At 42.1% G+C, this 13,032-nt stretch overlaps 1 protein-coding gene across 1 annotated transcript in view; it reads right to left on the reverse strand.

Annotated features, from left to right (window-relative positions):
• Positions 1–7,356, reverse strand: part of LOC138284568 (intermembrane lipid transfer protein VPS13C-like) — a 953,192-nt gene extending 945,836 nt beyond the window's left edge. The window contains exon 1 of the mRNA XM_069223471.1: positions 7,178–7,356. Coding sequence (XP_069079572.1) covers positions 7,178–7,277 — 100 coding nt within the window. The 5' untranslated portion in view covers positions 7,278–7,356. The remainder of the gene's footprint in view (positions 1–7,177) is intronic.
• Between the last annotated feature and the right edge of the window lie 5,676 nt (positions 7,357–13,032).

The raw sequence follows: 13,032 nt of genomic DNA on the forward strand, positions 1-13,032 counted from the left end.
TGTTCAGTCATTGATCAACACATCTGAAACAAAAGATACCGGAAAGCAGCTGCCAAACTTCTACAATAAAACTTCTACAATAAAACGATAATAAACTGTGTTTATTATTGTTTTATTGTAGAAGGGGTGGGGACACGAGCTGTGACAAGCACATAGGACTCCTCCTCAGTGTGCATGTATGTTTGGCTGGCCATCTCAGGGTGATCAAACATACATGTGCACTAAGCTCCATCCAACCAGAGATCAGGCAGACGCACCCAGTCTGCCTTGAAGCGCTCTGGCTGGGCACTCTGACCAGTCCAAATGCTGCTGTCATTCTGCAAGAAGCATGACAGCAGCATTCAGATTGGCCGCAGGGCAGACTGGGAGCCTGTGCCTTCAGCCTGCGGTGATGGAAAGAGGAGCAGCGAAGTGGAGGGGCAGAGGCGCGTCAGATACTTTTTATTTTTATTTATTTTTATTGATTTTTCTTTCGCATACTCTCTTCCCACGCCACAAGATGCTTCCGGTATTAACCACAGTCCTGGTTGGTCTCAACTAGCAGAAGATAAACAGATCATGCCAATTAGTCCTGCTGTTGAATACCCCTGAAGGGTCAGGGAGGGGGAAAAGAAGAAGCACAAGATGAATGAAGCAATGCACCAGTTAGGTATGAGGACAAAGAATAACAGTCTTTTTTATTTGAAATCAACAATACACAAACTAGAAAAGATTAAGGAGGTCAGCACTGATTCCATTTTATTTTTTATATATGGCAAGGAAATGCCACTGCAATAGATTCTACTTGCTACTATTCTGTGGAAGTCTTTATGCAACAATTCAGATGGCGGATAAGGTGATTTTGTGTGAACATTTATGTATATAAAACATTCACTGTCCTTTGTTTTAAACCTTTTTGTGACCAGTTGCTTTTTCTCCCGGTGTTGAGCTGTCCATGAGCCAATGGTTTTCCAGAACCTCTGATTCCACAATGAAGTCCTCCTGACCCCTCTATTTCACTGAAGCGTCTTCACCATCCAAAGAAAACCTAAAAATCATCTATGAACTATGCAATAACAATATGAAAAAATAATTATGTGATCCAGATTACATATCACCAATATCTCTCACCCTTTAAGCCCTCTGTGTCATACTAGACGATCACTTCATCTCTAAAGACCCAAGAAAACTCCCTTTATCAGCAATTCCAAGTCTTTTAGCCGCACAACCCATGGAGACACTAAGCCCAAAAGTGTTCCATATTCCTTCAAACAGCACTCATTCAGAAACTTCGAGGAAATCCACAAGGCCTGCAACCCCTAAAGCCCTCCAGTGTATCCATGCTTGCCATGAGTAAATACAAGCATATTCCTCTCCATCACTCACTTGAGACATCAATGACTCCTCAGCCTCCAGCATGTGTAACAGCAACTTCAAATGTGCTACAACAAACTGACCATCACAAAACCTCGATCCAAAAGAAATTAACGTTTTGACTATTTTCTGATTGTGTACTTCTCACAAACTCTTTGAAAGAGCTATATTCACTCATCTCATGATGGTTCGAAAATAAAAACCTGCTACTGAATCATCAAATGGTATTTTGCTCTGCCTGGGGTTGGGGGGGGGGGGGGGGGGGGGAGATAGGGTGTCTGCTTTGAATAAAAGAGCAAAACCTACACAAATAAAATGGCCACCCCTCAGCTTTAAATGGTGACAACAGAAAGTCTCTACAAAGACTGAACAATTTTGATATCTAAGGTACCATCTTAGACCGCAGACTTTCTGCCATCTACGTAGATCCAGCATTGTCACCACTACTCTAGCCATCCAAGCCCTTCCACTCCACATCTGTAATCCTGCAAAGTTTCATCATTGCACCACACCACTCTTTAATGCATACATCAGCCTGCTACTGGCCCCACATCAAATATATCACTCAAACCTATAAATCTAGGTGAAGCAATAAGTACTTGGTCAAATACAAGTTAATTTATTGTGTCAGCCTAACATATCTAGGCCATACAATATATAAGAAATGCATGTTACATTCTAAAACAATTTCAGAGCATAAAAACAAATACCCTCATTAAAAACCGAGTAAAGAAATAAGATTTATACAACATACAAAATCCTAAAAGAAAACCCTGCTAACAAGAGAAAGTGTGAGAACATAGGAGCTTTGGGTAATTTCTAAGCATGTTACAGCCAATTTATTGCAACACTCCTGCAGCAACTTGCACTGGGTTCATGTAACTCTGCAATCCAGTACTGTGTTGAGGATGCTATTCAGTATCTACCAGGGTTGCCTCCTGGACGCACAATACAACACTTATAATACTTTATAGCCCAAATCAAATCTGACTAAGGTGATAGAAAAAAACAAAAACAAAAAAAAACTCATGCAGATTTCAAGTGCTTCACGCAGTGGCCCTCCCATTTTTATGGCCAAAAGTGCTAGTGCATAGGCCTTAGATGACCCTTTGCGCAGAAAGGCTGCAAAATGATATACTAATGCACCTGCAATACCACCTCAATGTACTTAGCTTTGGGCATAAGTTGCACACGCTCATATAAACATAAGACTGGAAAAGGGGCAAATGTGTGGTCCCCATCTTGAGGCCCTTCTAGGTTGGCTCTACATCTATTTGCCTAAAACAGCACAATGATGGGAGTAAAAACTAATTCAAGTTTAGGGTGCTTTATAGAAACATCTTATCATTCAAAACACAAAATGCTAGTGCATCAACTTTGAGCAACCACTGGATCAAGGAGTCATTATGAGGCAAAATATTACCTTGTGTTCCACCCAGTCACCTGCTGGGTTAAGCTTGTTTTTAGACTTTACAACTAAAACACATGTCCATGTATATACATAAGGGCCACTTAGGTAGCACTGCCTATGGGAACCCCATTTCCTTTACTAGCCAGGCACAGGTAAATACGTATTTTAGGTGGTCTTTGCAGTATAAACTATCTACCACTAGCTAGCCAGTATTTGGTAAGTGCTCCAGCTGAAAGACGAGGAAGTGAAGCCGGCTCACGCTGCCTAATTAGAAGGCAACAAATTAGAATGAGAATGAAGCCCACAAATGGTAAGCAATGGGCGTGCTTCAGCCCCTTGTTGAACACAATATCTCTTGTGAGCAAGAGTATGTGCGCTGATAGAGGGGAAAACTAAAAATAGGTTAAATAGAAACAAATTCCTATGTTCCTGATGTGCTACAGATCAAGTGTACTAAGGCTGCTTGCACAGTGTGTTAAAATTGTATCAGTTGAGTTGAAATAAAAAAAAAAAAAAAAAAAAAATGTTGTTTCTTCTAAAGCAGTTACTAGACTGAACAGCAAATCATTGGAAAGTACTGTATCACTGTGAATGTAAGAACACTCCTTAGTATTAACTCTGTTTAGTGCTCGTTGGTGTGTTAGTGAATGCTGAAAATAATAAACCCGAAGTAAAAATTAACTGACTAAGTGAAGGCACATGATAATAACGGGCACATCGTGATTATTTACCAGACTCTTGTTGTGAAACACCAACAAGGCACACTAATCAAACCCAAGTATTCACACTGCAGACCGAAAGGACTCAGTTGACATTTGGTCTTGGAATCGTGACAGTTACAGGCTAGCCACTCTCCGGTGTGGAGTTTTTTTTTTTTTGTTTTAATGTAACAGGACCAAAGAAGTGTACTAGGGAGAAAATTGTGCTTTTCCACTTTGGAAATCGTGCTGGCTTTCTGGAAATGAAGGTTGTAACAAAGTGTGGATAAAATAATTGAGGGAGTGAGTGGTTCACTACTACACGTTTGGAACAACCATTCAAATTTCATGTAGGAGACCAAAACTCTTACTACATATGTCACTCTACAAACCCGCGCACCACAAACAAAGGACAATAAATGGAGAAGCCTCTGACTCGCTCATCCAAAAGCGCTTGGTGGCTTCTTCGGTGGTATGAGAAACTACGCAAATGTAAGAGTTGCTACACTTTACAAAACCACTAAATCGAGGACTCAACGAAATGAAGTTCAGAAACTTAATTTCAGGGACAACCGGACAAGTATTCTCAGCCACCATTTAAGTCAACTGGCAAACTGTATACTGTTACGAAACATTATCCACAGGCATCTATGTGCTCCTCGCTGTATTCAGATACCAGGTGATTTTGCCCCAGAGTTGACGCTCATGCAAATGACGTGGTTTTCCAAATTATCACAGAGGTCGAACAAAGTTTAAGTTGGCTGGTTCCAAAACTAAGCCAACACAATCTTTACTTTACGAGTGACTGTCACCCAAATGCACACAAATCTTAACTTTTTTTACCTGCCACAAACATATGTTTATTTGTGTGTGATTTGTACAGCGACGCAGTTCACTGATAGGACAGAATCTTGAGTTTTGACCGCAATGAAACAACGTCTATGGAAAATGAAGTAAAATGTATGTAGAAAAGCAGGAGCGTAGCTTGGTCAGTAAATTGGGGTGGGACGAGCTTCAGATTTGCCAACAATCAATCTGGCATATAATGTTATAATACAATATGCGACAAGCAGGGTGCACGAGAGAGGCCTGTAGGGCAGTGGACAGGGAGGAGTGTAGATTGGCAGGAGTATTTAGACAAAACATAATAATTTGTAAAATAACTAACATTATTAGGACTTTAAATCCGGGGAGAGGGTGTGATTTTGTCTGTGTGTATGTAAACATTTCGGGTGAAATTCGACAGGTAACTCGACATACCCGACTGAGAACCCCTGCACTCAATTATTTATCAGAAAATACAATTAGCAGGGGTAACACCATCCCCCAGCTCCAAAGCTACGCTCCTGTATACAAACGCCCACTGAAATATGCAGTAGAAAAATACCGACTACTAGAACATGTAAATGAACACCGCTAGGACTTCACCTCAACGCATATGGGTTGACAGCATCACACAAAGAAAGACTAAGTTTCGATTAAAACATTATACTACACTTTTGATTGTAATCATTTCATTAGAATAAAACGGGAGTATTCACTCGGAATCTGGCCACAATGACGTAGGAAGGAGCATTTCTTTCACAATACTGGTGTACAATAATGAAGATTTGTTGTGGTAGAAAATAAATAAATATTCAGCTTGTTTATTTATCCCAACCCTCTCTGGCCTTGCCTTTCATGATACAACCTTACCACAGAACAAACAAATACGAACTGGAAAAACTAAACTTTTTTATTGGCTATTCGGGTTATATCAATCCCAGCGAGATTTAAGGACCGGCGAGAATCGGATATAGTGCTAAGCAATGGAGATATTCCTTAAGAATACAATGAAACTGTTATTTAGAACTATAAGAGTAACATAGCCAACTCTACGTCAACAACTTAAAAACACTTCAGACTACAACCCACAAAATGAAAAAAATGGATGCCCCAAATGAGTCATGTACGGGGATTACAGTAATGAACGTTTGGACAACGTATTATTTATTTATAGACAAGACGAAGTATTCACAATTTATAAACGCACGTTACAGTTAAAATCGGTTCAGGGCCATGGAACCTGAACTTATGCAGGAGTGGCTTGAAACATTAAGAAAAGATAGGCATTATTCGGAGGCACGTGGTCCATAGTAAACGAAAGCTATCTACCACATGGTATTATTGACAATGGGCGGTGTCCTTAAGCAAGCTGACTGCAGTCACGCGCTACGAACAGCTAGTTCATTGCAATAGACATTATTATGCGAATTAAGTTGAGTTACACAGAACTGGCAATAGTTATTTTTTCCCTATCGTTTCACAAACATTACTTCAAATGACGTATTTGGAATTATGATTGTCCCTAGGCTTGTATGTAACCATATTAGCATAGAGTGACAGTTTCTCGCTCAACAGATGGATAATCAAACTTTCCGGGTCTGCTTTTAATTTGGCGCGATAATGTTTTTACCGGCGATGAATGATTCAAAGTTCAATCAATACATCGGGAGTAATGATACACCAAACAATCAATTTCAATCTTTAAAAAAACCTTTACCAGAAGGTGGTTTAGGGGTTTATCTGGGATTTCTACATTAATAGTTCTTTGACGTCAGAATTCCGTGCGAAAGCAAACGGGTAGCGTCGTTAGTTGGGTGCTAGAAACTCCACGTTTCTAGGCTAAAACTTTACTTTTCCAGACCTTTGTAATCCGGTCCTTCGACCAAAGCACAAATTGTGTGAACCACTGCCAGAATGCTTTAGGTTACTAAATGAAAGAACGGGAAAAATAATGAAACCTCTCTGCACGTGAAACAAACAGACGAACAGCCAGGCGGAAATATCAGGGAACCGCGAGAGACATAAGGGCAGTAATTTTTTAGACTCCTCCTCGGAGATATATCATGAACAACTTCAGATTAGTAGATTTCAACACGGACCCCACAAAAGGAGAGAAGGCAAAAGTAGCGGCCTAGGAGTTACATTTGTAGAAGTCAAATTGGGAAACGTTCTAAATGTACACTGTAACACTTAAGACAACATCTTAGTTGTTACTGTTGCAGTTTTTCACATGGTTCGATTTTCCATTCCAAATGCAGCAAAACGCGCATGTCATGGTAAAACACTTATAAACATGTTCCAAATGCTCGACTGAACTCGAGGTGATGAGCAATGAGCATTAGCGAGTAGAGCGCTCTCTTATTTTTTGTGCTCGAGTGGAAGTTAATTTCATTGTGCACGTGAGAGTGGAAGCCCTGTTATCGGACGTGTAAAGAGAAACCTCTGAACTTGTACACTGTCAAGTGTAACACTGTTACTAGAGTGTAAACAGAAGCGCGTGTACTCTTTCACGTCAATGGAGACGTTATTGTGCACATAAGAGCGAAACCAGTGCGAGCGGAGGACCACACTATATCTTAAATTCACGTTATTGTGTTCGCTACGAGAATATAATTGTACTGAGCACATGTGTGTGGACAACCCCGTTAGTCTGCACCTGCAAGTGCAAGTCCGTGATCGCGTTATTTACGTGTGGGTAATTTAAGGATATTGGGGCTTCTCTGAAAAAATACATTTGTTTAAAGGAAAGGGACCAACCCTCACAATGCCTACCCTGTGTCACCCGCATGAACCGCATGGTCACCCTTAAACCAGCTGGGTCTCCCTCACACAGTGGCGGGGTTTGGAGGGTCACCCTCATACAACGATTACGCGCATGCCCTTCTCTTACCCCCCCAGATCCCAAGCTTGAGCTGAGACCGGTCCAAGTTCTCCACGTAATCTCCCAGGTACCGGTTCAGGAGGTCGGCGACCACCGACTCCAACACCATAGTGACAGCTACTGCGGGCGCGCTCCTGCTCACACTGATAGAGCCTCCCTCTGCGCGCTCCCGCCCTGACAGCCACACCGCGCGCTCGCGCGCCCCCGCCCCTGATAGCCACTGCCGGCGCGCATTACGCAGCTGCGCACGAGCTCTAGACCTGCTTTTTACAGGCGTAAGAATACTGAAAGCGCCCCACCCCTCAAAACAGCTCTAGAGTGAAAGTAAAACCGCCGCGCGCAGCCTTCGGTCTTGTGACGTAGGGGAAGGAAGCGCGAGCCGATGCCGTTTGCTCTCGAATGAGAAACACAAGAGAAAGCAAAGACATGGAGAAAAGACTGCACGCTCCTCCAGTAGTCTATGCAGTGGCATTCGTGCGGAAGTTTTAGTTACGTTGTAGCTCCCCAAAATTACGTTACCACTTTGCAATTAATGTTGCGAATCCGCCAAAAGCAAAGCACACGTTTTGTAAATATTTAAGAACAAAGTAACTTTGTTGGTAAATGGTGTTCTGAGTCTTTGTTTTTAGCAGTTATAATCGCAGTACAATTGGCCTTCTTATTGCAGGTTCCGCACTAATTTCAAAGGTCCTGTATGTTTTTTTTTTGTATAAAGCTGAGAAAACGTACTTGCAGTATTGCATCTGAGACACAAGAGCTTGTATTCAGCTCTTTAACCCCTTCGCTGCCAGGCCTTTTCCCCCTCCTGTGCCGAGCCTTTTTTTGGCTATTCGGGGCAGTTCGCGCATAGGCCCTCATAACTTTTTTTTCACATAAGCTACCCACGCCAAATTTGCGTCCTTTTTTTCCAACATCCTAGGGATTCTAAAGGTACCCAGACTTTGTAGGTTCCCCAGAAGGAGGCCAAGAAATTAGCCAAAATACAGTGAAAATTTAGTTTTTTTCAAAACAAATGGGAAAAAGGGGCTGCAGAAGAAGGCTTGTGTTTTTTTCCCTGAAAATGGCATCAACAAAGGGTTTGTGGTGCTAAAATCACCAGCTTCCCAGCTTTCAGGATCAGGCAGACTTGAATCAGAAAACCCAATTTTTCAACACAATTTTGGCATTTTACTGGGACATACCCCATTTTACGATTTTTTGTGCTTTCAGCCTCCTTCCAGTCAGTGACAGAAATGGGCATGAATCCAATGCTGGATCCCAGAAACCGAAACATTTCTGAAAAGTAGACAACATTCTGAATTCTATAAACAAATGTAGGGACTGGGAGATTTTCTGGTCCAGTGCACAGTCTCCCTAAATTGACCTATAATAGCAATATAAGTGCACTGTTCCACAAAAGAGAGAAATAAGGCAACCAATGTTTGTACTGAGTATACTCAGGAGAGCCCTCAAGCACCCACTTGGGTGACAGGTATCATCATCGGGCTTACTCCTCGCCAGACTGGTGCTGCAATGCCTGGCGGGCAACCCAGCATTCTGGGTGGCACTCAACCGTAGTAAGATTGCTAACAACAAGGGTCTGGAAAAAACTAGATAAGAAATGGAGAGTGTAGAAAACAAGACAGAATGCTGAAAATTAGCTCTGAACCTGAGCCATTATTTTAATGCGGTAGAGATAGGGTTCAGGCCAAGATTAAAAACAGAGATTTCAGAATGTTACTGGAAATAATGTACCAGTACGTTCTATAATTAGGGAAGGTAGTTTACCTAATCCTATATGGTCAACATGTTTCGCGTCTATGGTTGGTCACAAAGTGATCCCGTGACGCTTCTTCAGGACCCACGAAAAACAACCTTTGATTATTGAACTACTTCTCCTATGTGTCAGAAATTAATCGGGTGCATTTATAGTCACTTACAGAGTAGGAGACAAAATATGTCTATGTCAGTTGGTCAGTACAGTCGCCCTGCATATAATCAAAGAGACACACAACAGTTAGTGCCAGTGGACAACGCAGAGAAAAAACACACAATTTCAAACAATGACAGTGGTAATCACCCTTAATCAGTGAATAATAAATACACACTTATGTAAAGAAAGTGTGATGAATCAAACAAATTTGTAAGTTGTTGCGATGCTTACCATCCCTTATTAGAGATTGGGCTCCCTAGGTCTGCGCTAGCATCAACCAAGGAGAATGAACTGAATAAAAATAATAATAATGATATGTGGTAATTTAGCATCGCATAGAGGTACATGGAAACATGGAGTTGAACAAGTTTGAATATTGATATCAGAATTGAATCAATGATTACGATATTGAATGCGTATGTACACAAATCTAAATAGAACCACCCATTTATGATGTTAGGTAAAGGCACTCGAATAGAAAGAAAAGAGTGTATGGCCCTGTCTCAAACATTGAAAAGTGTTGCTACCAATTGGCTGCGCAATATTGCCAGAGTAAAGTCTTGAGATTGCCACAAATCTACATTGAAAACCGAATCTATGCCGAAGCGTATCTAGATAACCTATGTTTCTAACGGTTGCCCAGGAAAGAGAAGAAAAAGACCACCATGCGGGGGAATTAATCATATGATGTAAAAATTAGGTCCTTTTGGTATGCCCCCGGTGATCCCGCACTTACTTCATAGCTTCCTCAGTTCGTCCAGGGACCTACCCCTGCCGCGCGCCTGTAGACGGCGTGTTAGTGCGGCTCGGGGTTATTTAAACCAGCGCTGAGTAGCGCGACCATCCCGGAACCAACCAGCTGGTTGTTCCGGGTTATCAAAATAAACGGAGGACTAACGTTGCAGCGGCCATATTGGGTAGTCCGTGAATAATGGGTGCATGTTCCAATGACTATCTAGGCCCCATAGAAAGACGAAGTAAGTTGTGGGGGCCATATTGTGTTCTCACAACGAAAGTGAGCAGTTATAAGGATATTATAGTCGAACCACAACAAGGTGAAAACTTCCCTAAAATTGACCCTTTCTTTATTTTAGATTTAGAACAATTATTCTACAGACCAAAAGTAATATTAAAGGATTCTTGTCCTATAAAAAAAAAAATGAAAAAGGAGTATAAACTTCAGCGAGTGAATCAACCCTGTTAACGAGAGAATTCCCAAGTATGTTGGAATCTCTTTAAAGGATGTTGTAAAGATGCATTTCGATAAAGTGTGAAGAGAAAGGCAAAAAACAGGTAGATGTCGGTCTGTCAAAATAGTACATAATACAACTGGAATGTAAAGAACCCTAGCTCTGTCTAAAGTTTAGGGTGTTAATAAATTCCAGGGTATGTCATCGTTCAGTCCTTCTTTATGGGTTTTCAATCAGAAAACCCATCTCTGTTCGATCTTAAATAGTAAGTTTGAGTTGCTGCTGTCATATCTTGGTGCTTGTAGTACTATCCACCACATATCATCAGGACCGTGTTTTGCATCCAAGAAATGTGCACTGAGCTTTGTGGTGATGCGGGAGCATCTGATATTGCTCCGGTGTTCATTAATTCGTAATTTGACAGGGCGAGTAGTCAGCAAGAGGTAATTTGTGTAGATCCTACAAGGGTTTCCTACAGAAAATACCAACTAAAAAAAAGAAAATATTGAAATTGAGGTGAAAAAATCTGCAATTTTTCTCTACGTTTTACTCTGTAACTTTTTCCTGCAATGTCAGAGGTTTGAAAGCAATATACCGTTACGTCTGCAGGACTCTTCTGGTTGTGGGGATATGTAGGGCTTGTAGGTTCATCAAGAACTCTAGGTACCCAGAGCCAATAAATGACCTGCACCCTGCAGCAGGTTTTCATTCTATACCGGGTATACAGCAATTCATTTGCTGAAATATAAAGAGTAAAAAATAGCTATCAAGAAAACCTTTGTATTTCCAAAATGGGCACCAGATAAGGTGTTGAGGAGCAGTGGTTATTTGCACATCTCTGAATTCCGGGGTGCCCATACTAGCATGTGAATTACAGGACATTTCTCAAATAGACGTCTTTTTTACACACTCTCTTATATTTGGAAGGAAAAAATGTAGAGAAAGACAAGGGGCAATAACACTTGTTTTGCTATTCTATGTTCCCCCAAGTCTCCCGATAAAAATGATACCTCACTTGTGTGGGTAGGCCCAGCGCCCGCGACAGGAAAGGCCACAAAACACAACGTGGACACATCCCATTTTTTGACAGAAAACAGAGGTGTTTTTTGCAAAGTGCCTACCTGTAGATTTTGGCCTCTAGCTCAGCCGGCACCTAGGGAAACCTACCAAACCTGTGTATTTTTTAAAACTAGAGACCTAGGGGAATCCAAGATGGGGTGACTTGTGGGGCTCTGACCAGGTTCTGTTACCCAGAATCCTTTGCAAACCTCAAAATTTGGCTAAAAAAACACATTTTCCTCACATTTCGGTGACAGACAGTTCTGGAATCTGAGAGGAGCCACAAATTTCCTTCCACCCAGCGTTCCCCCAAGTCTCCCAATAAAAATGGTACCTCACTTGTGTGGGTGGGCCTAGCGCCCACGAAAGGAAATGGCCCAAAACACAACGTGGACACATCCCATTTTTTTTTTACAGAAAACAGAGGTGTTTTTTGCAAAGTGCCTACCTGTAGATTTTGGCCCCTAGCTCAGCCGGCACCTAGGGAAACCTACCAAACCTGTGCATTTGTGAAAACTAGAGACCTAGGGGAATCAAAGATGGGGTGACTTGTGGGGCTCTGACCAGGTTCTGTTACCCAGAATCCTTTGCAAACCTCAAAATTTGGCTAAAAAAACACATTTTCCTCACATTTCGGTGACAGACAGTTCTGGAATCTGAGAGGAGCCACAAATTTCCTTCCACCCAGCGTTCCCCCAAGTCTCCCAATAAAAATGGTACCTCACTTGTGTGGGTAGGCCTAGAGCCCACGAAAGGAAATGGCCCAAAACACAACATGGACACATCCCATTTGTTTACAGAAAACAGAGGTGTTTTTTGCAAAGTGCCTACCTGTACATTGGGGCCCCTAGCTCAGCCGGCACCTAGGGAAACCTACCAAACCTGTGCATTTTTGAAAACTAGAGACCTAGGGGAATCCAAGATGGGGTGACTTGTGGGGCTATGACCAGGTTCTGTTACCCAGAATCCTTTGCAAACCTCAAAATTTGGCTAAAAAACACATTTTCCTCCCATTTCAGTGACAGAAAGTTCTGGAATCTGAGAGGAGCCACAAATTTCCTTCCACCCAGCGTTCCCCCAAGTCTCCCGATAAAAATGGTACCTCACTTGTGTGGGTAGGCCTAGCGCCCACGAAAGGAAATGGCCCAAAACACAACATGGACACATCACATTTTTTCACAGAAAACAGTGCCTACCTGTGGATTTTGGCATCTAGCTCAGCCGGCACCTGGGCAAACCAGCACATTTCTGTAAACTAGACACCTAGGGGAATCCAAGATGGGGTGAATTGTGGGGCTCTGACTAGGTTCTGTTACCCAGAATCCTTTGCAAACCTCAAAATTTGGTCAAGAAACACTTTTTCCTCTCATTTCGGTGACAGAAAGTTATGGAATCTGAGAGGAGCCACAAATGTCCTTTCACCCAGCGTTCCACCAAGTCTCCCGATAAAAATGGTACCTCACTTGTGTGGGTGGGCCTAGCGCCCACGAAAGGAAATGGCCCAAAACACAACGTGGACACATCACATTTTTTCACAGAAAACAGAGGTGTTTTTTGCAAAGTGCCTACCTGTGGATTTTGGCCTCTAGCTCAGCCGGCCCCAGGGGGGGCAGAAATGGCCTAAAATAAATTTGCACCCCCGGGGGCAACCCTTGCCTAATGGGTCGCTCCCCATCTCTAAAAAAACAAACAAACCAAAAAAA

The sequence above is a fragment of the Pleurodeles waltl genome, chromosome 3_1 (genome assembly GCF_031143425.1).
Source record: "Pleurodeles waltl isolate 20211129_DDA chromosome 3_1, aPleWal1.hap1.20221129, whole genome shotgun sequence".
NCBI lineage: Eukaryota > Metazoa > Chordata > Amphibia > Caudata > Salamandridae > Pleurodeles > Pleurodeles waltl.